Here is a 22241-nt window from a genome sequence, read left to right on the forward strand (position 1 = left end):
TGTTACCATGGCTGGAAAATATTGAAATGGAAATTTACCGTTCAGTTTTGTTTTGTGAGCGGTTGCGTCTGGTTGGTGCGGTACCTTTACACTGTGCGCAAATTGTGTGGTGCATTTTTTGAAACTGTAGTGGTGGTGTAAACTGACTGACTTCGTCTCTCTCTCTCTTTCTGTGCCTGTGCTCGTGTGCTGTGCTCCGTATATTCCCGTGTATGTGTGTGTGTGCGCCTGCATTCGAACAAAAAGGAAAAGTGTGAAGAATTTGAAAGAAAGAAAGCGCAACTTAAAATCGCTGAAAAAGAAAACTAATAAAAAAAAACTCATAAAAAATGGCAACCGAAGTAGCTTCAATACCCGCTGAGGAAACGCCATCAGTTGCAGCAGCGGCAGTCACAGAAAACGCTGCTGCTGCCGCTGAGCAGGCGGAAAAACCTGCTGCTGCTGCTGGCGCTGCCGCTGCTGCAGAGCCTGTCGTCGTCGCTGCTGCAGCCGCTGCTGCCGAGAACGCTGACAACAACAAAGAGGATGGAAAGGCGTCGTCGCCTGCTGCTGCTGCGGATGGAGCTGCTGCTGCTGGTGGCGCTGCCGGCGCCGCTGCCGATGGGAAGAAAGATGGTGGCGTCGATTCTACGGTTGCAGCGAAATCTGAGGCGAAATCTGAGGCGCCCGCCCAGAAATTCAATGTGCACAAGACCAATTTCGAGAAGGACATCATTTATCTGTATCAGTTCTCCCGAACCCCCCTGCTGCCGTCTCTCTCGCCCTACTGCCTCAAAGTGGAGACTTGGCTGCGTCTGGTCGCGCTCAAGTACGAGGTATGTTTTCCACTTACACACACACACCTACACCCATAACTTCCAACATATGTAATTTTTTTCTAGTGAAAACATATTTAAAAATCTTTACTTGAATTTCCCATTTCTGATTATAGCCTGGCGAGGTTTTTCATCATCTCTTCTCTCCTTTTTTTTCTCCATATGCATGTATTTTGCGGTAGAGATTTTTTCTACACACACACATGCATACACTCACGCATAAAAACCGCCATGATTGTGTGCTAAGCCTGTGACCTGCCCGCTCACCGCGCCCTATAGCCCTGTATATGCTGAAAAGGGATACATTTAGCATTTGCCTCTCTCTTTCTTTCTTTCTTTCTATCCCGGCAGACTTCCAATGCGTGCGTTTGTATTGGTGTGTGTGTGTGTGTGAACCTGTAGCGAGCCAGGCGTTTTGTTGTTGCTACTGCTGCCGGATTTTATTCCTGTCTGTTCATGTGTATATGTGTTTGCATGTGTGTGTGTGTGCGTCTACATAAAACAGCGTATACATAAAATTTGTGTGTGCGCCGACGCCGCCGTTGTGCTGCGCCTGGCCTGGCCTGGGTCTCTGCTGCTGCTGCCGCTGCCTCTGCTTTTGTCTCTGCCTCTGCCTAGCTGCCGTTGTCGTCGTCTCCGTTTTGCGCTCTCTCATAAGTTATGCTTGATACTCCACTCACATATATATACTCCCTCGCTCCCCCACTCCCTCACCCTTCCCCCATGCGAAGTTGTGCTTCAAATTTTGCACTTGGCACTCTCTCGCTCTCCCTCTTTCGCTCTCTCAGCAGAAGCAGCAGCTCCCATTTTATTGCTCTGCTCTTTGTCTTTGTTGCTGCAGCTGCTGCAGCTCTGCTTCATTTAGTTTTTAGTTTTTTTTCAGTCTCTCTGTCTTTGCCTTGCACAAATTCCAAGCCCCGTTTTTGTACCCGTTTTGTAATTGCTTTTAATAAAAATTGTTTGGCCCCCTTCCCCCATTCCCCTTCCAGTTTTATTGCTGCACTGTGTTCTGTCCGTGTCCCACTCCCCTCGCACTCTCGCACTTTAAGTAGCCCGATTAGAAAAATATGTATGTAATATGTATAAGTGCCTGTCACTGTCCGCTGTCCACTGTCATTCCAGCGACATCGCTCCAAAAGTTTTAAAGCTTTAGGCGCGCGCGCGATGCGTTTTGCATATTTTTAAAAAAAAATTGTTCATATGTTTTGTATAGGAACGCGGAGACTTACAAATGCGCGAAATGGGTGCGGCCCCAAACAGCAGCCGCAGCCAGCAGCAAACTGCGGCGGCGACGCAATTGTTGTTTTTAATCTTATTAATTACATTGAGGGGGTGGGGTAGACATAAGGAATGTTAATTGATGCTCAAGTAGTTGAAAATGCCTCTTAAAAGAAAAAAAACTGATAATTCGACGTTCGGCCGCCAGCAGCCAGCAGCTTTTGCCATATGCTGCTCAACAATTGAATTGATTTATCGTTGAATTTTGACTGCAATTGCAGCAAAGAAGAAAGTAAGCCTAAAAGCAATTATGATTGACACTTTGTCAAGCCCGCATAAAGTGCGTTTGTGTGTGTATGTGTATGTAAGTCTACACACGACGCAGTCGCAGCGCACTTTCCATTTTGTTCCGCTTCGTGTGTGTGTGATAAGAGCTAGCAGAGTTCAACAAACTGGAATGCAACTGGAAGGGGGAGAGTAGTGGGTGGGGGACTAAATGGAATGGTTAATGAACGGACCTTTGTCATTTTTCATTAATCACAACGCCAACAAGACGACTACCCCCACCCCTCCTTAAGCGATGACTGTTGTAAACGCATTTTTTTGTTGTATATATTATCAGCAGCAGGCGCACATTTAGCCTTGCCTAAAAGTAAACAACAGTTGCAGCAGCAGCAGCAGGAGAGGATGGGTGATTAACCAAACGCATATTTTTTCACGCCATAAGCGAGCGTGTCGAAACCAATAACAACAGCTACAACAACAACAATATAATTCAACTTAGGCGAGGCTGCTGCTGCTATTTGTGCTTATTATTGCCGCCCGCATAGTTGGCATTCCAATGTGACTGACATTCCACATTCCATATTCCATGTGTACGATATATGCATATGGGGATTGTGCAATTAATTCAACATTTACAACAATATGCATTACAAATGCGGACAGGCAGACAGATGGACGTGCATAAATCAACATATATTTTGAATTCATTTGGTTGCAATTTTTTGCGGCGCACTTCCGAAACGACGACGGCGACAAGTAACTCAATTTATAATTTATTTAAATGTGCGCGCCGCGTACAAAAGCCAATATTGCCAGCACAAAGTGTTGACTGTGGCAACGGTCTGGCAACGCTGTCGGTCTCTCTGCATGTGTGTGTGGACAAACTGTACGTGTGAGCTGCGCTGTGCGTGTGCATGTTTTTGTGTATGTGTGTGTGGGGACTTTTTGAATTTTTCTTTTGTCAAATGCAGTCAAACGTTGAGCTGTGAATTGTTCCGCTCTTGTTTGACTTGTTTTGTTTTCTGATTTTGTTTTTTAATTAATAGCCGCATATTTGCCTTAAAACAAAGACTGTCCACACACATAGACATACACGCATACACATGCAATATGCAATATAACTGCAACGACAGTCGCTGCCTTTGTTGTTGCTCACTCACTCGCTCGCTCATTCACTTGCCTGGCATAAAACTCCTCTCTTTTGGCTTTTCGACAGGGTGTGGATTTCAAACTCAGACACACATACACATGCACGCAAGCAGACACTGCATAATTGCATGGCGTGTTGGGTTGCTGCTTGCGTTGCTGGTGTTGTTGTCGCTTATTCGTTCCTGTTGTTCTTGTTCTTCTCTCATTTTTTTCTGTCGTGTCTTTTTAACATGCATCCAATGCAATTGTTGTTGTTAGCAATGTAAAAGTCTACACTGCGCCAAAATTGAGCCGCCGTCGCCGCTTAATTGGCATAATGATATAATAAATAAAAAAAAATAAACATTTGCATTGTGTTTGTTGCTGCGGCGACAATGCGTCGCCGGCAAAACGTTGTCACTGCCGCTGCTGCGCTGCCTGTCCTCTGCTGGTGCTGCTGCGTTAAGTGTCGACAGTTATGCGTTGGTGGAAGCTTCTTCCATTTTTCGAAGCAGCCTTTTTTGTGGATCATTGGAATTAAATGTGACGACAACGGAGACAACGGCAAACGACTACTCCACCCTTTTTAGCCTGGGCAGCGACGACGACAACGACGGCGATGCTGCTGGAAAGCAAGCAGCATAATCTGCTCTCTTCCGTTTCTCTCCCTTTTCGCTCTCTTTTTGCTCTATGTGTGCGTGTGTGTGTGAGAGAGTTTGCAACCACACCCTGCTGCCTGCTGCCAGCCTGTGTGTGTGTGTGCGTGTTTGTTGCCCTTCCGCGCTAAAGCATGAAATATGCTACGCCCTGCGTTATATGAGTTGCTTTTGTTGTGGACAAAACCATAAACAGAAAAGAAAAATTTCTAATTAGAAATTACAACAGCAGAATAATAATAATATGCCGGACATAACTGTCACTTTTTTTGTAACGGTTAACGGCGCATGCATAAATTGTATGCACACATCCATAAACATATATGTATATGTGTATGTGTGTGTGTACGTGTGGTGTACACACTGGAAGAACACTGCTAGGCAGGCGGCACTGGAATATGCCAAATTCAAATAGCGGGCAATTGGAATGATTTTCCTTCTCAACGTTTGCGAGCGGCGGTTTCGTCGTAGCCATTCGTGTGTGTACAATTTTACATGCGTATGCGTATGTGTGTGTGTGTGTGCCGTTTCACAGTGGGGGTTGTTGGGTGTTGGTTGATTTTTCGGTACAGCATTTTGTAGTGGTTGTTTGTGGCCAGCATCTCTCGCCGCCTTTTTGGCATACATACAACACGAGTATAGAAGTGTATGTATGTGTGAGTGTATATATATATATTGGCAGGCCTATGTATGTCATGAGCGCCATCTAGCGTCTGGAAGTGAATGACGGCTCGCGTGGGAGCAGAAATTGAACTACATTACAAACACATTAGTCATGCACACAAACACATACATACAAGTACACACACACACATACACACAAAGGCTCCCATTAATTGGGAATGCTGAACGATAAGGAAATTCCTGAGGAGAAAAATTTATAAACAGCAGCAGCAGTCGCAGCAGCCGCAGCAGCAGCAGCACCCAACCCTTTATTATGATTACTCATCAGCCACATTATAATGCACCCAATCCGCAATCTCTCTAGCGCTTACTCATACACAATATATATATAAAATATAATTGTTTAAATATTTCCGCATATTTTTGTATTGTTTTCCTCCTCACAGAATGTGGATCATAAGATGCGTTTCCGTTCCAAGAAGGGTCAGTTGCCGTTCATTGAACTAAATGGGGAAGAGATTGCCGACTCGGCCATCATCATCAAGGAGCTGTCGGCCAAGTATGATAAGAATTTGGATGCCGGTTTGACTGCGGAGCAACGCAATGTTTCGTATGCGACAATTGCCATGCTCGAGAATCATTTGATTTGGATCATCTTCTATTGGCGCGCCAAGTATCCCGATAATGTCCTCAAGGGATACAAAGTGAATTTGCAGCATGCGCTCGGCCTGCGTTTGCCCAATTCCATTTTGAATTTCTTCTTTAAAATAACATTCGGTCGCAAGGTAAATTTACAAAAATTTTAGTTTTTTTTCCTCTTTTTTTAAATTTTATTTTGATACTTGGCACTTTTGTTGTGGCGAGTTGAAGATTGTTTATGGCAACTTGAGTCGGCTTTTCCGGCTGCGTTTCTCTGGCTGGCTTTCCTAGTGTAAATAAACAGAAAATTTGGAATCGTTGACGTATTATGTTGCACACCTACCCAAATAATAATAATAACAATAACAATACCACCTCTTATACACTAGCTGCAAACTCCGATCCGATTCAATGCGATCCCACAGCCAGAGCCGAGACAGTTAAATGTTTTGTTTATACTAGAAATATCATGTGAACATAAACAATATTGGGCGCGTTCCTTATTGTATTGTTTATGTTCAGCTCGTAGCTCTCATATAACCCCAATTAAGATATATACACAAAACAAATCCTAAATAAAACAAATTGACAATCATCAAATAAACAACAACAACTACAACAAAACTACAGTGAACGCTTGCAAAGTGGAAAATGTTTCGATTCTTTCTAGAAATGTTTGTGAATGCAATCAACTTTATTTTACTAGAAATTCAGTTTTAAGTAGAAATATGAATGCTTTCAATTTACTATATAACTTCCACCTTCATTTCAAATGTATTCCCATTTCCACTTTTCGAGCGTTCACTTTAATATAATTTAATACAAAAAACCAAAGAAATTCCAATCATTATCACTAACTCTTGCATGGTGTTTTTTCTCTTTTTCGTTTTTTTCTTCATATTTATGTATATTTATATATATATATATCTAAAAATATATATATACTTTTATGTTTTAAATGGTATCCTCCTCTGCTCTACTGCTAACTCTCTGTGTGTGTGTGTGTGTGCGTGTGTGTGTGTGTGTGTGTGTGTGTGCGTGTGTGTGTGTGTGTGTGTGTGTGTGTGTGTTTAATGTGTAAAACTATACCCACTGCCCCCCACAACCCGTTGTGCATTTTAACCATCTAAAAAACAAACCCAAACAACCAACAACAACAACAAACAAATTTGGCAACCGAATATTGAACACAACAAGTGGTTCCAGGGCACGAAAAAGCTAAAGGCGCACGGCATCGGTGTCCATAGCGCCGAGGAGATCGAGGAGTTTGGCAAGAACGATCTGAAGGTGCTCAGCGAGATGCTCGACTGCAAGCCGTTCTTCTTTGGCGATGAGCCCACAACCCTTGATGTTGTTGCATTTGCTGTGCTATCGCAATTGCACTATCTGTCCAAGGATATTGCGTATCCGTTGCGCGACTATATGACCGAGAAGTGCCCCAATCTAATTGGCCATGTGTCGCGCATGAAGGACAAGTGCTTCCCCGACTGGGATGAGATCTGCACAAAGCTCGATCTGAATGCGCACATTCCCAAGCCAGAGTGAGTCCAAATCCTAATCCTATATCCGTTATATACATCCATTAAATGCATTTTTCCTCCTCTTCCGCCGCTAGGCCCGAGACCAAGGAGGGCAAGGAGGGTGGCGAGCAGGAGAAATCAAATGAGCAGGAGGGCGCCGATGGCGACAAGATCGAGAAGGAGCTGGAGAAGGATAAGGTAAAGGTCAATATTCGTTAGCTGAAGATTCCATCTATCAAATTGCATTCTAATTAGAATTCTTCACCTCTTCCTTAAACAGTCGACCGAAAAGGAATCGACCGAGGAGAACAAGGAGAAGGAGGAGACAAAGTAAAGCGCCGTTAGTTACATCATATATATAAATCTATGTATATATATATGCAAAAGGACGATGAACGGAATGGAATACAACAAGAAGAACAAGAACAACAACCCCCCAAAAAACATATATATGTATATATATATGTAGTACGAGATACTATTACTATATATCTATAGTATATATATATATATAGTTAACGCACTGCGCTCATATATATTATAACATTCAACAAGCCAGAAAAAAAAAATCATTTAAAGCATAGGACAACTGTAAAGCAAAACAGGCAAAAACATAACAAAAAAAAGAATGATCCACTCAAAACAAAAAAAAAAGAAAAAGTAAAAAAAGGAAAACAAAAAACGTATATACAATAACGTAACGTAAAAACTTTGGACATCTTTTTTTATATATATACAAAGTAAAAAGAAAAAGAAAAACAAAACAAAAAAAAAATACAAAAAAAGAAAAAAGAAAACGGTAAAAACATTTAGTATAAAATTATAAAAGTTTATACGTATAAGCGAGAAGGAGAAACAAAAAGAAAAAACAAAACAAAAAAAGAACAAATGAATTATAAAAATTAGTTAAAGAACTCGAATGAAAGTAAATCAAGTGAGAATGCGAGATTGAGAAATGAGAATAGAGAGAGAGAGAGAAAAAAGTGAAAAACATGGGTGAGATAAGGTGTAGAACAGCATTTAACCGTTAGTTTTCATTGAAGCGATCTATAAAATGCAATTCATAACAAGCACTCACACATACAACACACACAAACACTCACTCACAAACACTCACTCACAAACACTCACTCACTCACACTCACTCGCTCGATTTACACTCACACAGCCATGTATACACACACACACTCACACAGACACACACACTTACGCAGATATATAATTGCATAAAGGCAGCAAAAATTGCAACTCGATGGTATTGTTTACTCTTCCAAAATTGATTAAGCTTAAAGTAAATGTCGGGGTTTAAAGAAGAAGATAATGTATGGCAGCGTATGTATATATATATACATGATATGATATATATGTATGTATGTAGTAGGTGATGATGAGAAGCTTTTGTGAGACGATTATGATGATGATTATGAGGGACCGCTGCTGATAATTAAGTTTATTTTTTATATATATATGATTGCAAATAGTAATTTTTTATTCATGTGTGCAAATAATTAAATAAAAATATTGAAAATTTATTACTTATAATTATAATATACATACATTATATACGCCCCTATCATAACGATGTGTATAAAAATAACAAACAAAAACAAAACAAACAAAAAAAGAAACAAAAAGAAAATCATGATAAATCGTGTATGTTAAAATCATCCTCTGTTTATTATTATTTTATTTTCTATGATTTTTTTTTGGGGGGGCAAGGTTTTTCCCACGAAAATGCCCATCCCCCAGCCTTGCTTTATATATGTTTTCATAAAAAAAAAACTTGAAATTCGAACCAAAAAATAACAACAAAAAAATACTCGGCACAAAAGTCTAAATGCAATTTGTACTTTAAAATTATACTTTTTATATTTCGGTACAAAACAAAATTTTGAAAACGCTTTCAATTATTTTATGTCTCGTCCCTTTTTTTATGTTTTATACAATAAATGTTTAATTTTAATTACGCAAATATATATAAATATATATATAAAAAAAAACATATGCATAATTTCTATTGTAATTAACGCTGCAAATAACATAAAACAAAACATCAAAACTTAGAAGAATCTTGAAAAGGGGAATACGGATAAGAAGAAGGATCATATAAACAAAAGAAAACAAAAAACACTGACACGAAAACTCAACTCATGCAAATTATTGGGAAATTTCTCAAAATGGGGAAATTTAAATTTGAATTACCCTTGCAACTTAAAAATTGTTTTTTTTTCTATGGTTTTTTGCTGTCTTCGCCATTATTAACTGCACTCAATTCAATTCTACGTTCTACCATTCTACACCCGCCAACGCCATGAGCAAAGATACAAAAGAAACAAACAAAAAAGAAAAGAAAATGGCATAGAAAAAATCAATAAAAAAAAACGATAAAAAAAAAACAAATTTTTAATAGGGTAAAACAAAAACAAAAAAAAAACAACGGAAAACTAAAAGAAACCAACCGAAACAACAATCGCCAAAAACGGCGTGCAATGAGGCGAGTGAAAACGTGAAAATGAAAAAAATAAAAATAAAAAGAACATTGAGAACACATTATAGGAGACGATGACGATGACGACGACGACGAAGACGCAGACGCAGACGACGATGAATGAGAGATAAAAAGAGAACGCTAGCTAGAAAGAAAGAAACGGCGCAAGACTCATTGTTGATGAAGAAGCAGAAGCAGTTGCAGAAGATGATGATGATGATGAAAGGGGAATCTCCATAACGATACGATTTGTAGACTATGCAAGTATTTTTATGTATTAAAGGTTATGTTGTAAGTTTTTATCACAATATTTGTATTGTAGCTGCTCAGTGTTTTATATGATTATATAAAATGGATAAAACAAACACAAAAAAAAGAAAACAAAACAAAAACCAACCGGACAGACAAAAAATTATTGTATTACATACATCTTATATATAATAAATATGCTTCTTAATAAAAATAAAACAAAACAAAACAAATACAACTTATTTATGACGGAGGATTTGCACAAGACACAACGCACTCCTCTCCTCACCCCCAGCCCCACCCCGCCCCTCCACTCCACAAACGATAACGCCCCACTAAGCTGGGGTGGCTTACAACAGAAAAAAAAGAAGAAAACAAAAAAAAAATAGAATAAAACACGCAGAAACAAAGAAGAAATTAATTATGATACTTGAGTTATCTTTGACGTATAGTTCTGATAACCTGCCCAAGTTGCTCAAGTTGCAACCGTGCTGTTCCTAATGCTTAGAATAATTAAATTATCTTTTTTCACACAAAAAAGATAGATTTTTTCGATAGCACCACCCAACCCAACCCACCGGGCGACAGCTCAAGTTCATGCGCCACAGATAGAGTGCCACACACACATATATAAATATATATATATATATGAATATTGTTTTGCTAGAGTTCAGTAATAGAAATCGATCGTGCTAGATATGAGAGTCGTAAACTGTTTTTATCATGATAATGGGACTGACCATAGACTTATAGATTAGTCACTCTCAGTTTAGTCACTTTGTGACCATAAATATAATCGAATTTTGATGGCGGAAGACACACAAAGTGGAGTGTTTTCTATATAGGGTTTCAAGAGGTTCAGTCAAAAGAAAACCCCAAACAATCGAGCCAGACGGGAAAGTGGTAAGCTATTTTATCTTGATAATAGTAATGACCTTATAGACTTACATGTTAGTCACCTTTAACTTAATTGCTTTCAGGTCATAAATACAATCGCAAGAGAGTGTGTGAAAGAGAAGAGAGAGGCATGGAGAGGAGGGTGTACTTTTGGGGGAATTTCAAAACGCTCGCAGGGAACTCCCATTTCTTCGGGTATTAATAATGATGGCCATATAATTTTGATATGAAACTGCTTCAAAGCTGTTATAGCAAGATAATTCAAAAGCTGGTAAACCAGAGTTATATTGCAGTCTGATATAATTGACCGATCGCGCTAATTTCTGATACAAATGCGAGGAACGTCATAATGCGCTTATTGGGTTAGTTGTGTTAGCTTAATAAGCAATAGCATCTACAGAATTTATTTGATATAATTGTCCAATATAAATATGTTTTCATTTATTGAATTGGTTTGGGATATCTTGATAGACAGAAGGTTGTTCATATAGGAGCTCAACTAGTGACAGATTGATTCTATGCCAGTTATAAGACTGCCTGTAGCAGAAAGACATCAATATGCCAAGTTTCATCAAGATATAAGACTAGTAAGCTAGCAATGCTGATCAAGAATGTATAGTATTAAGTCTTAAAGCCAACTTCTCAATATTCAAGGCTTTCAATTGGGAATATTGCCATCTGCGGGGCTCAACTGTAGTTAGCTGTAGCATAATAAATAAATGTATAAAGTCAGACAAATGCCAATGTAGCCCAGAACTGCCAATCAAATTGACATTCAATTTCAATCTGACCCAAAAGACATGCCAACAGTGATAATCGATATTTGACCTAGGCCAATATAAAAATGACTATCCAACAAATGCCAATGACTGAAGTTATTCCCCCCACACCCACTCCTTGCACACCCCTACCCCCTGCCCCTTTGCCCTTATCCATTTAGATAATCGACGACTAATTTGATGTCTGACTAAATGTTGGCGCTCCAAATTGAGCGTTCCTTATATACATATATATATATATAGCTATTCATCAAATGGCGCCCAGCGGGGGGCAGGTCTAATCAAGGCAAACACGTTCAAAGAATTGCGAGTGGGTGGTTCAGCGGTGCAGGGTGGTGCTGGTGCTGGTGCTGTGACGCATCCCACACACACACACACACACACACACACACGAAGAGACCCCTTTCAATCGTTGGTTGTCAACCGACTGTGACATTTGGCAATTTATTGAAGACGGATTCCAATCAGAGCAAATCATGCGAGCCTTCGAGCACTTCTAATATGGCAAGCGGAATTTACGGTCGCCTTGTGCTGTGGTAATAAAAAATAAAAGGTAAGTGTGATATCGCATATCCGGCCCAATACTGCAGCTGCAAAAAAATAATAAAAACCTACACTTTACGAAACAAATCGAAGAATAAACGAGTATGCCTCATTTATAGTTAAATTTAGCTGTGAACTAAAATGAAAATGCATAGAAAACTAGCTGGTAAAATGAGATAATAGTTTTTTTTTTTCAATATGAACAATCAGTGTTTCCATTATCTAATCTTAATGACACTTTTACAGTTGATCAATGATATGCCTGGGTAAGTTCTATATCAATTTTAAGAGTAATCTTTACTATCGCAAATCGATAAAAAATAATATTAACGAGAACTTATATTCCTAATATGAAGTCTTTAGCTGAGATCGTCGCAGTTAATGCTGATCAAGAATGTATATTCTATGGGGAGCTACCTTCCTCTGTCTGCTAAACATATTTGCAAATCTTTGTTTTACTCCGCTGCCAGTTCTTAAAGGGCTCGGCGCATAATAATTTAATTATTCCATGATAAGTATATATCTTATTGGATTTTCGATTCAACCTTTAATGCTACATAAGAAGCTGATAATATCAAAAACCATAATGCTCAGTACAAGCTCTTTTGGCTTTAAGAGCTTTTAGTTATCATAAAGCATAAGTTCTTAAAATCTTCTTCTAAGAGTTTCAATACCAGACTTAGACAAAGTTTCCACTTGAGTTAAGTACAAAATTCCCCCTATTTTCTCTGGGTGCAAAATAATGTAACGAGCTCGGAACGCTTTTGTCCTTTGTGGTGAGCAATAGCGTGCACCATTGCATGCCCCAATGGAGCTCTGTGTGTGGAAGGGGGGATTGGTGGGTTGGGGGTGCATAGATAACTATTGCATGAGGCTTGGCAGTAGTCGGTAGTGGAACTGTTGTCGAATCGCTCACAGCATTGAATTGGTGTTAAGCACGAACCGAAGTGAAATGGAAAATGGAAATTGCCCAAAATGGAAATCAGCAGTTGTCATTGAGGCTCGAGGATTGGGACAAAACAGCTGCTGCTGCTGCTGCTGGTGCAGGTGCTGATGGAGCTGTAGCTGGAGCAGTTGCTGCTGTTCGTTGCTGGCGTGCGGACGGAACAAACAGCAAATGTCGAATCAATTGTTCTTCCTCAGCTTGGCGGATATATTCTCCGTTTATCCGGCCATTTTCAAGGAGCGCAGCAAACAGCTTCGCAAAACCAAACAAATCTATTTGCCCAGCGATGAGGAGTGGCAGGACAAGAGGTATTTTATGCTGCTCGAGATACAGCGACAAGTCAACGATTCCGCCGACAAGACCATCTCCCTGAAGGACATCGATAAGCGGGAAAAACCCGTCTTTGATCCGCAACGCATCACCAAGATCCTTTCGCCCAGCATCAGTCCCAATGGCCGGAAGAGTCGTGCGCTCAAACATTGCCATGCGACCACAGTGAGGATCAAGCTGAAGGCCAGTGCTCGCTGGAATCTGCCCACAATTGCGAATGCCGCCAAGCTGCTGAAGAAGCCTCCGCTGCCAGTTGTCTTTCAGAATGAGCACGAGATGCGATTAGCCTACTCCCTCATCTACGACGTCTTTCGATGTGGGTTTAAATATTAGTTTGATTAGTTGAAGCTTGTACATAACCTCAGCTACTCTTCTTCTAGATAAAACAGTGTTGTGCAACGCCCTGTCGGATATCTGCTTCTTTGAGCAGGAGCGCTACAAAAAGGTACAGTTGAAGTGGGTTTTAGAATTGGAACTAGAATTGTTTCCCTTACCAATTTGAGCTTCCTTCTTTGCCAGTACATTGCTGATGAGCAGCGGATTTGGCTGATGCTCTTCGAGCTCTACGATCGCCACTTCAAGAACCGCAACTCGGAAATGCACGCAGAGCAGGCACAGCTCTATCAGGATGCAGAGGTGGCGGGTAAGTTTAGTCACCATCAAATGCAATCCTTCCTACTGCATCGCTTCCTCGCCAGAAATTGCCGCTGTGCTTTGGCAGCATCGCATTCGGCTGGCTGCTTCCATTTCCCGCATGCGAATTGCCGTTGGTGCACTGCGTCTCTCCCAGCTGCTGCCCATCCATCTGCAGAACGAGAAGGTGGCCATTGCGGCTGCCAATCCCGTCATCACTGGCTGGATCAATCCATTTCTAGTGCGGTAAGTCGCAGTGGAAGCTAGTCTTGCCTTAAATCGATTCCAATTTCTATTCCCATTCACAGCAACAAGGCGGAGGCGGACAAGCTGCTCATCGAAATGGGCTTCACTGTGCATGGTCCGGATGATGAGCAACCGCTGCTGGAGCAGCACTGCAAGTGGGACAACATTTGTCCGCTGGTCATCTCCATTATACCCAAGGATCGCGGCGAGTTCACCAAGTCCAGCCTAATGACCAAGCATCGTTTTATCATGCAGGTCAGCCGGGAGACCACAGAAATCTAGTCTTTTATCTATTTCATCTATTATCTATGCTTGTCTACTTAGGATAAAAACTTTTCCTATGGTCCAGCGATCATGTCCAAGCTCATGGACTATTATGAGTTATATGGTAAAATGAGCAGTTGGAACTCCTAGAAGATCCTCGTATATCTTAACTTGCTCTGTATATTCCCCTTTATATTTCACAACCAGGTGATATACTGCAGACCCATGTGGATTCTCCCCGATCCACCGCCTACCTGGCGGCACTTTTCTACTCCGTGAATCGTGTGAATAACTTTTATGTTTATGGCGCTGGCGCCAATCTCAAGGAGTACCGTCGCTATATGGAAACGATAGGCGTAAGTTCCACTTACTAATTCCAGATATATAACTGTATCTGTTTACAACTGCTCATGCAGGTGAACAACATACGCCTTTTTGGCGATGCCTTCACTTCGTTTCCCATGGAATCGAATCGTTTTCGCAATGTTATCGGCGTTTTTGCCACGCCGCCCAACTCCTTTAGTGCCATCTCGGATCCCATCGATTTGATTTGTTCGCGTGGCGGGGATCTGAGTATGCTGGAAGTGCTCACCGAATCGGAGGTCAGCGATGATGGCAGGCAGCGCGTGGGTTGCATCCTGGAGGAACAGCTGCTCACCCTCACCATGTCCATGTCGCGTCCCCAGATCCAGTTCGTGCTCTATCAGACGCACTCGATTGTGAACACGGAGAACGAGGACATGGTGCAGCATGTCATCGAGGTGATCAATAAGCTGGCGCTGGAGAAGCATCGGCATGCGTACAAGGAGATGAAGCGTCTCGAGGCGATTGCCGAAGCAGAGGCAGCGAATATACCCGCTGCAGCCATGTCCAAGGAGTCGCCACGCAAAAAGGACAAACTCTCCGCCGAGGACAAACGCAAATCTCAGCCAGAGCTCACCGCCAAGCCGGGTGAACCGGTAGTCCCGGCTGTACAGCTGCCTCGCGTGGACAGCATCGATTTGATTGTCACCCCGGACATTGATGAGTTCGTGCTGGACACTGTGCCGGACATCTGCATCAACCAGGACAATTGTATTCAGCTCCAGTCCACGGGCAGCTATCTCTCCCTCATCCGGCGCAAGAGCATCACCCAACTCAACGAGAAGTATCTCATCCGCATGGCCGAGCGACGTGGTCTCTTTGGCAAGCAGGAGCGCGATCGCAGCAAATCCCGTGCCGTCAAACTGCATGAGATCAACGAACCCCCACCTCCCGATACCGCCTACGATAACTGCTCGGCCAGCTCAAGATCGGGTGGCCAGCATGGGGTAAGTGTGAATCTAGTTATATGTCTACTACATATGTATATGAGTGGAACTAACCAACTTAGTAGAAATATAGAAAGAGAATTGTGCTTCCAACTTGGACTGTAGTCTTAATCTAGAGAGTCAATCATGACCAAAAAGGCCTGGTGGGAAGATTTGACCATGCCCTAGAAACACTTTTACAGGGTACAATTTAAATTTAAATTTCGATTCAGCATCCAACTTTATTATTCTAGCTTGAAAAGATTAGACACTTCCCTGGAAGCATTTTTAAAAATGAATTTCGGGTTCGAATCGCGCTTTCAACTTTGAAGACGGTGTCAAAAAGGTTGTGGGAGAATTTGGTCCCTTCAATCAGTACTATAGGGTATATCTTAGCTGATATCACGCTTGAATATAGTATTAATCTAGAGGTCAAACCATTGACAAAAAGGCCTGCTTTATTACAATCTGATCACTTTTAAGAAAGTTATGGCTGTGGAATGATTAGAACCAAGGGATTTTCTATAGATTGAATTTAGATAGAACTCAAAGTTTTCCCAAGTACAAATATGGTATTGTATATTGTATAAACATTGCATATATATTGAATATATATATATATTATTTATAGCTAGCCAGCGATCACTAATAGCTTCAATATCATTGTCAAAAATCTAAGCGAAACAAAATTTAAGCAAAATTTTTTAAGTGCCACAAGCAAATTATTTAATACAAGCTTAAATGTGAAAAATGTCTGGGAAAACTTTGACTTTAGATATGAAACAAAACAATTGACCCCAAAGTATTGATAAGATCAGCTCAGGTCTGTTTTGATCCCGACCATAAGCAACAAGTCCAAGGAAAGTGTTAGTTTATAAACTTTATTGTAAATAATAACAACATTTTTGAGAGTGGGTTGAGTTAATTGGTAGGGGCAGTGGGCAGGGGGTTGGCGAGAGGGGAGCGGGCATTGTATGCACACTTGAGACTTATGATCTAATAATTAAAATGAGCCATGGTGAATAAGTGATTTGAACTGCAATCATCGTGAGCATCATCATCATCCACAGCATCCACCTGACTATATTAGAGGAGAAGGCAATGGGTGAGTGGGCGAGTGGGCGAAGGGGAGGGAGGGGGGTCGAGGGGTCGGTGTAATTAGCATGTGGCATGCAATCGCATTAATCGCAAATCGCGCTCAGGGCTTAGTCACAGCAACAACAACAGCAACAGCAACAACAACAACAGCAGCAGCAACGGCAACAACAACAATAATAACAAACAGCAAAGAGATTAGGTCATGCCATTGGCTTAGCTCATTGGCCCATGACTAAAGCCCCCGCTCCACACATAAATCCTTGACTTGTGTGGCATTCTCCAATCTCGAATCGTTATTTGCGCCAACTGCTGCCGCTGTTTGTTTTGTTCTTGCCCTGCTGAAAGCCCTTGGCATCCTTGGATTTATTTTTGTCCAGCTTGCTGTTGTTGTTCCAGCCACCAGTCATGCTGGGACTGCTGCTGCCGTTGTAACTGAAACTGGACTTGAATGAGGGATTGCCAATGCTCTTGAACATCGGATTCGTTTTGCCGGCGCCAACAGCTGGCGCCGCCTGATTATAATAGCTCTTGTTGCTGTTCAACTGGTGCTGGTTCATCTGATGGTGCTGCTGATGATAGCCATGGCTGTTGACCATGCCCTTGTCTGACATCTGTCGACAGTAGCCGGCATAGCCGGTGCTCGCCAAACCCACCGAGGCAATGCCCAGACCCATGCCCACACCAGAGCCAACTGCGCCCACGCCCACGCCAAAGGTCGGCTTGTGACTGGTGCTAAAGGTGGCCCCCTGCTCCCCGCCCAGCGGTCCACCCTGCGTGTAGAACTGTTGTTGCACCTCCACAATATAGCGATAGGCCTCCTCCATGCTCTTCGGATTGCGTCGCAATATCATCGAGTGTGTTGGCTCCGGCAAATGATCACGGAATACTTGCAACGTTATGCGCTCAATGTCTTCCAAAGCGTACAAAGTGTCATTGTGGGTCAACTTGCGATTGAGCAGGCGCTGCTTCAATTTGGCCATCTTCTGATAGTACAGCTCTATATTCGAGTCCAGCACGGCACTCCTAATCTTGTGTATCAAACTGTAGCTCGACTCACGTTCCGCAAAATTGTGGAGCAGCTGCTCGCGCAGCTTATGCCAGGTTTCCGCCTTCAGCAGAGCACCGTTGCCATTGCCGGAATTGCCGCTGGCTGCCGGCGCACTCAGTTGTCGTGTGAAGACCGCATCCCTGGCCCGATCCGTGCACTTGTTCTTAATGTGCCCTATGAGCTGAGCCTTGTAGTAATCATCGAAAGAGTTGATGGCCGGCATTAAGGCCTCGATCTTGTGGAGAAATTGCGCCAATTTGCTGGGATCGCTGCCATCAAAGTTCTCCACGAGCTTAAGGCGACTCAGCACCTGGTTGTATTTATTCACGAAATCCGGATCCATTGAGTTCTTGGCACCAAAGTACGTGCCCCCAAAAACCACAAAAGCGAAAAATCAAATCAAATCAAATCAAATTTCGAGCGCGCCTTTTTTAATATAATTTTGGTTGGAAAAACAGATTTCTTTTTTCGATTCTAAGCAAATGTATAAATTAACATTGATTAACATGAAATTTTACGGCTGCGAAGAGCGGACCTCAAATCAAAAAAAAAAACAATGCCAACCGAACCGAACGAATGCGAAATTCGAATTGACACGATACGAACGAAAAAAGCAGACAGCAAAACCAATATTAGCAACGGTTAGATCGCTCGGCTCGTGTTCGGTTGTCATCGTCGCTGTCGTTGTCGCCGTCGGGCAGAACTGAACTGTTAAACTCAAACGCCACTCATTGTGGTTGTTGTGGCTGTATTGGTGTATTGGTGTTGATGTTGGTGGTGCTTGTGGGAGTTGTTTTGTGTACACACAAGCGTTGAATCATATATGCATAACAAAATAACAATAACAACAACAACAAGTTAAAGCTATGACAGATAGAGATAGTAACAACCCAGCAAACACACACACACAAATGCGCACACTCACGGCACGCACATAGTTCAACTTTTACAACTTTTACAACAACGGCAAAAAAGAGCGCGCTTAAATTGGATTTGTATATATTTTCCCATTGGAAACATATTAATTTCCAATCGGATAACACCGTTGTTGCTGTTGCTGCTGCTGTTTCTTTAAGTTAGAACTTTTAACTTTCTGTTTTGTTGTTTTAGATCGGGAAAGTTATTGTGGGAAGGTCAATTGAAGTCTATCTATCAGTTGATCACTCAATTTACAATATATACACAATAATAATAAAATCAAATAACAGTTCTTCCACATCGAAATCAATTGTTATTTAATTTGTGATCATTCTTTTTCTTATTCTTTATTTTTTAATTTTTCTGTTATGTTAAATGCTGAAATAACTTTTATGCTGAGTTTAAAATTGAGATGTTAACTTTCTGGCAATGAATGCATATGACAATATGTGTAAATAACGCCAGTTCAAGAACATTTGCCGGTTGAAGGAATTTGTAAGGTTTATGTGAAAAAGAATGAATTAAGAATGCCTGTGTTGTAGACACCCTGTACACACACTCCTTGCTGCTCATTTTATTGCTATCCAGCGATCTCTCTCGCACTCATTTCAGCTGCTTCTTCATTACGTCTATTCACCATGCTTAGATACATTTGCATATGTGTGTGTATTATAAGGACACCGATCAAAAGGGAATTTGACCAGCAGCAACACTTAAATAGGCAATCATTTTTTTTGTCGTTGTCTTGTGCTCAATTAAACATTGCTTGCTGTCGCCCCAGCAACAATTTGCCGTTATATGTTGCTCTACTTCTTTCCTTGCTTCTTTGCCCATGTCGATCACCTGATTTTGTTTTTATTTGGCTTTTGTATTTGTTTTCGTATTTGCAATTTAATTTTATTAGTTTGTTTTCCAAGAATATATATTTTCTGCAGCATTGTTTGTGTTTCTTACAGAATCGCATTCAAAAGTTGCTTCATTTCTGTGTTTGTTGTCTCGCATGACACACAACAACAACAACAACAAAACAGGCATGACAATGTGTATATGGCATTTTATTAGACCCACGCCTCCTACTCTTCGCACCTTCTCCCCCTCGCCTTGCCCCCTTCTTTTTAAGGTCTGTTGCGCCGGCGTGCGCACTGGCAACTAATTAGCAACAATTTTCGAACGTTAGCGGCTTGTAAAACGGTTTAATAATACCCAAAACCAAAAACCAGCAACTAAGAATGCTGTAGTCGACTACGATATACCCTACACCCTAGCCTTATTGTTAAATGTCCATTTTGTATGGAATTCCTCTCATATCTTATCTTACTGCACCTGTCACAGTTACTGAAATGTAAACAAAAACGAAAGAAAATGATTATGCCATCTCTTTCTCACACATACGCTTGCTATATATTTATTTGTCAGTTGATCAATAAAATAAAATGATATATTTTATTCGATTTTCGAGAACCGTGGGCAGTTATTGATAAAATGAAGCAAATTTGATCTGCGCAGGGTAAACGAGAATTTTTCAAATTTGAACTCTCCATCTGCTATACAGACGGACATGACTATATCGAATATATATGCTCTATGGGTTCGAAGGTGCTTCCTTCTGCCTGTTACATACATTATAACCTGTTACTAATTTTCAATGTGTACAGGGTATAAAAACCCAAAGCCAAAGCTAAAGCAGCTCGCTCAACACGTCATCCATTGTTGTCAATTTGTCAATATCGACGCAGCTGGCAGCAGAAACACCCAACGAGGACGCTCGCCTAGGTGTGCCCTGAGTGGGGGAAGGGGGTGTTTTGGGGGTGCTAATTTGAGCTACGACTCTAAACTGATAAGCGGTTTTAATTGCTCTATCTACGACTTCAACAGCGGTTGTCAGTTCGCATTTGTTCAAACCGCCTATTGGCGACTAAAACCAATTTACAACTTTGCAACTGTAATTTTTACCGTAATTATGCAAACAACAGCAACAACAATAAAAGCTAGCAAATAGTAGAAATGCCGCCTTGATAAGCAAGTTCAAGGCTAAGGCCTCGGCGAGTCTGAGAGTCAGAGACCGCAGCAAGCACCCGCAACCCCACCCCGCACCAGGCACCCGCATCGCCCGTATCCCCAGTCAGCATCTCAATGGAGTTTCACTTATCATATACAAATGCTGGCTTTGAATCATTTGCAATCCAAATGTAGCGCAAATTCTTCTAACTCAATTAAAGAAATAACAAGAAAAAAATCGCAAACATTTTGTGCATATTAAACTGTGTACAAGAGCGTAGTCTTATGTGGAGTGTAATGAAGTTTGAATACCCTTTTTTTTTCTTAGAAAAAGCAAAATGTATTTATTTTTTTAATAATTATAAGTGAATGATTAATAAGAGCAATGTAGTCGAGACTGGCTGAATAGGTGACACCCTGTACTCTTCGCAGTCAGGAAGCTCTCTCTCTCTCTCTCGCTGCTCTCTCGGCAGTTGTCTATTACTTCATTACCTGCATTCGCGAAGAATACTTGTTGTATTAGCAACTGAAACCCCTTTTAAGCATTAAAATACCCTAAACCGCTCATTATAATGCTCTATGTGAGCGTATGCAAAAAAATAAAGCTAGAAAATGAATATGTATGTTCAATTGTTGGAAAAGCTAATTAAATACGTGCGCGTGCCGGTGTGCGCTCGTCTCCGCTCGTTGCCATTGTCATTTTCATTTCCATACCGATTTGGCTAAACTACAACAACAACAACTGGAAATAACAACAACAACAACAACAATGGATACACAGGCCCGGCTGCAGCACCAGCGAGCGACACATTCGAGCGCCATTCGATCGCACCTGATAAAGGTGTCGACAACGCTGAGGCATCCGATAGCGTTCAACTTTAGGCGGCGCGAATGCAAACGCTTCTACGTCTTGCCCGTTTATATGGTAAGCGATCATAAACCAAAAATCAAATCAAAATTATTATGGCTACAACAACAACAATAATACCAAATACATTTACTATTTGCCCTCAATACGGCATACGCAGCACAGCACAAAGGAAAACAGCCGCTTGTGGTGGCAATATGCCTTCAAATGCGTCGCACGCAACGCTGGCAACGCCGTCTGGAATCCCAATCTGAAATTCAAGTTACACTGCAAGCGTCAGCTGCGCATCCGTCAACTGCGACGTGGCACGCAATGGTGCAATAGGCAGCCGCTCCACCTGCACATCGCAGACATCCAGCTGGTGTGCCATGTGCGCAGATATAGCAAGTAGAGATCGGTTAACTATAATTTCACACTTTTAAGTAGGTCTTTTAATACACATATTTTATATAGTATACTTTCGGAGGTAAATTTAAATTTCAGTTTCAATTTGAGCATTGCGTTGAGCAACTTGTTTTCAATTTCAATAACAAAATTGTTTAATAACACAAATGTAATTTGGCATAAATCATAAGATTAGTTGTACCGGGAAATATACATCAATATATATATATATCGACATCAATCCACATTGATGGCAGTCAATCAAAGATCAGGCGAAAGTTACAAGTTTTTTTGCAGCAGCAGCTGCTGCTTACAGGAAATACAACAAATATATATATATAAATCTTGAATTCATAGCATGTATATTTTTTAATGGTT

The 22241-nt window shown here is 41.3% G+C and overlaps 3 protein-coding genes across 6 annotated transcripts; 2 read left to right on the plus strand and 1 right to left on the minus strand.

Moving 5' to 3' along the window:
• The first annotated feature begins 42 nt into the window (after window positions 1-42).
• On the plus strand, window positions 43-7677 carry LOC6558778 (failed axon connections). 4 transcript variants are annotated; one of them, XM_032738197.1, is made up of 5 exons: window positions 43-815; window positions 5173-5511; window positions 6572-6906; window positions 6981-7083; window positions 7166-7677. In XM_032738197.1, exons 1-5 carry the CDS (start codon window positions 330-332, stop codon window positions 7217-7219), a joined length of 1317 nt encoding a protein of 438 aa, XP_032594088.1. In that variant the 5' UTR covers window positions 43-329; the 3' UTR covers window positions 7220-7677. The 4 variants fall into 4 exon arrangements, with proteins under 4 accessions (XP_032594088.1, XP_032593982.1, XP_032594061.1 ...); XM_032738091.2 differs by having other exon boundaries at window positions 67-815; window positions 6563-6906; window positions 6981-7089; window positions 7166-7620; XM_032738170.2 differs by having other exon boundaries at window positions 67-815; window positions 6981-7089; window positions 7166-7620.
• A 5186-nt stretch (window positions 7678-12863) lies between these two features.
• Window positions 12864-22104, plus strand: LOC6558914. Its single transcript, XM_032738847.2, has 10 exons — window positions 12864-13433; window positions 13498-13562; window positions 13637-13760; window positions 13816-13996; window positions 14059-14251; window positions 14321-14384; window positions 14468-14616; window positions 14677-15570; window positions 21393-21536; window positions 21640-22104. Exons 1-10 carry the CDS (start codon window positions 12959-12961, stop codon window positions 21868-21870), a joined length of 2520 nt encoding a protein of 839 aa, XP_032594738.1. The 5' UTR covers window positions 12864-12958; the 3' UTR covers window positions 21871-22104.
• Window positions 16417-18282, minus strand: LOC6557623. The gene has a single exon (XM_032739437.2). The coding sequence runs from the start codon at window positions 18036-18038 to the stop codon at window positions 16941-16943; it is 1098 nt and encodes a 365-aa protein (XP_032595328.1). The 5' UTR covers window positions 18039-18282; the 3' UTR covers window positions 16417-16940.
• Window positions 22105-22241: the final 137 nt, after the last annotated feature.

This window comes from Drosophila grimshawi, unplaced genomic scaffold, assembly GCF_018153295.1.
Source record: "Drosophila grimshawi isolate 15287-2541.00 unplaced genomic scaffold, ASM1815329v1 contig_44, whole genome shotgun sequence".
In the NCBI taxonomy this organism is placed as follows: Eukaryota; Metazoa; Arthropoda; class Insecta; order Diptera; family Drosophilidae; genus Drosophila; species Drosophila grimshawi.